The sequence below is a fragment of the Caenorhabditis briggsae genome, assembly GCF_000004555.2.
Source record: "Caenorhabditis briggsae complete genome, chrV, whole genome shotgun sequence".
Taxonomy (NCBI): Eukaryota; Metazoa; Nematoda; class Chromadorea; order Rhabditida; family Rhabditidae; genus Caenorhabditis; species Caenorhabditis briggsae.
The window spans coordinates 5,112,387-5,113,424 of record NC_013488.2 but is presented as its reverse complement, the minus strand read 5'-3'; the positions used below and the strand labels follow the sequence as shown (position 1 = coordinate 5,113,424).

General features: G+C 29.6%; 1 protein-coding gene across 1 annotated transcript in view; it reads right to left on the bottom strand.

Moving 5' to 3' along the window:
• Positions 1-1,038, bottom strand: part of CBG01084 — a gene marked incomplete at both ends in the record, with an annotated part of 7,333 nt that overhangs the window by 3,008 nt on the left and 3,287 nt on the right. Inside the window, 2 exons of the mRNA XM_045237010.1 lie at positions 391-515; positions 708-958. Coding sequence (XP_045091737.1) covers positions 391-515; positions 708-958 — 376 coding nt within the window. The remainder of the gene's footprint in view (positions 1-390; positions 516-707; positions 959-1,038) is intronic.

Here is a 1,038-nt window from a genome sequence, read left to right as displayed (position 1 = left end):
ATTTTGAAAATTGTTATTTTACGAAAATTTGAAAAATCGGAAAAAAATCTAAAAATTTCCGGAAATTTTTAAAAAATTGAAAATTTTGGAGAAATTTTAAAAAATCTCAAAGTTTACTAAAATTCAAAAAAACTTTGGAAAATTTCAAAATTTTGAATTTTTGGAGAATTTTCGAAAAATCGAATTTTTAGAAAATCGAAAATATTGCTGAAATTTTAATAAAAAATCACGAAAAAATGGAACAAATTTTTGAGGGAAAAGGTCAAAAACTTTTAAAAAATGGCGAAAAATTAGGAAAAAATTTTTTTTCGAGAAATTTTTCCAAAATTTTGCAAATTTCAAAAAAATGTATTTTTTTTTCCAAAAAGTTAAAAAATAAAAGAATCTCACTTCTTCGCTCCTTTTCTTTCCTTTTTCATCGTTACCGGCGTATCGTCTTTATCAATTTTGTGGCAAAAAATTTCCAGCGCCTTGAGAACTTGGTGCTCTTCAATTGGAGGTTTCGAGGTGGACATCTGGAAATGGGGAAACATAACTATGCAGAAATTCAAAAATTTTCAGGCGAAAATAAGTATTTGAAAATTAGGAAAAATTCAAAAAAAATTCAAAAAAAAAATTTTTTTTTGAATTTTTTTTTTCTAAAACTTCCAAAAAAAAAATTTTTCTCTAGAAAATCAAAATTTGAGCCCAAAAGCGCAATTTTTCACCTCTCCAATAGCCACATTCCATGCAAGCTCCGCCTCCAGCTCATCCTTCTCTCGAACTTCTCGAAACTTATCCAAAATAATTTTAAGCACTAGTTTCAGCAATTCTTCGCATCGTTCTTCGGAAATTTTCAGCCTAAAATTCAGCTGGTCGATTTTGACATGTTCTCGAAGACCGTATAGTTTGAATTCGTTGTCGTCCAAAACGAATTTCTTGATCTCTTCGGCATCGAGACCAAGGGTAAGACACGATTCTGGAAATTTCAGGTTTATAGCTTTTCCTAACCAAAATGACCTAGAAATGTCTTGACATACATGTGGTGTGTTTTATAGG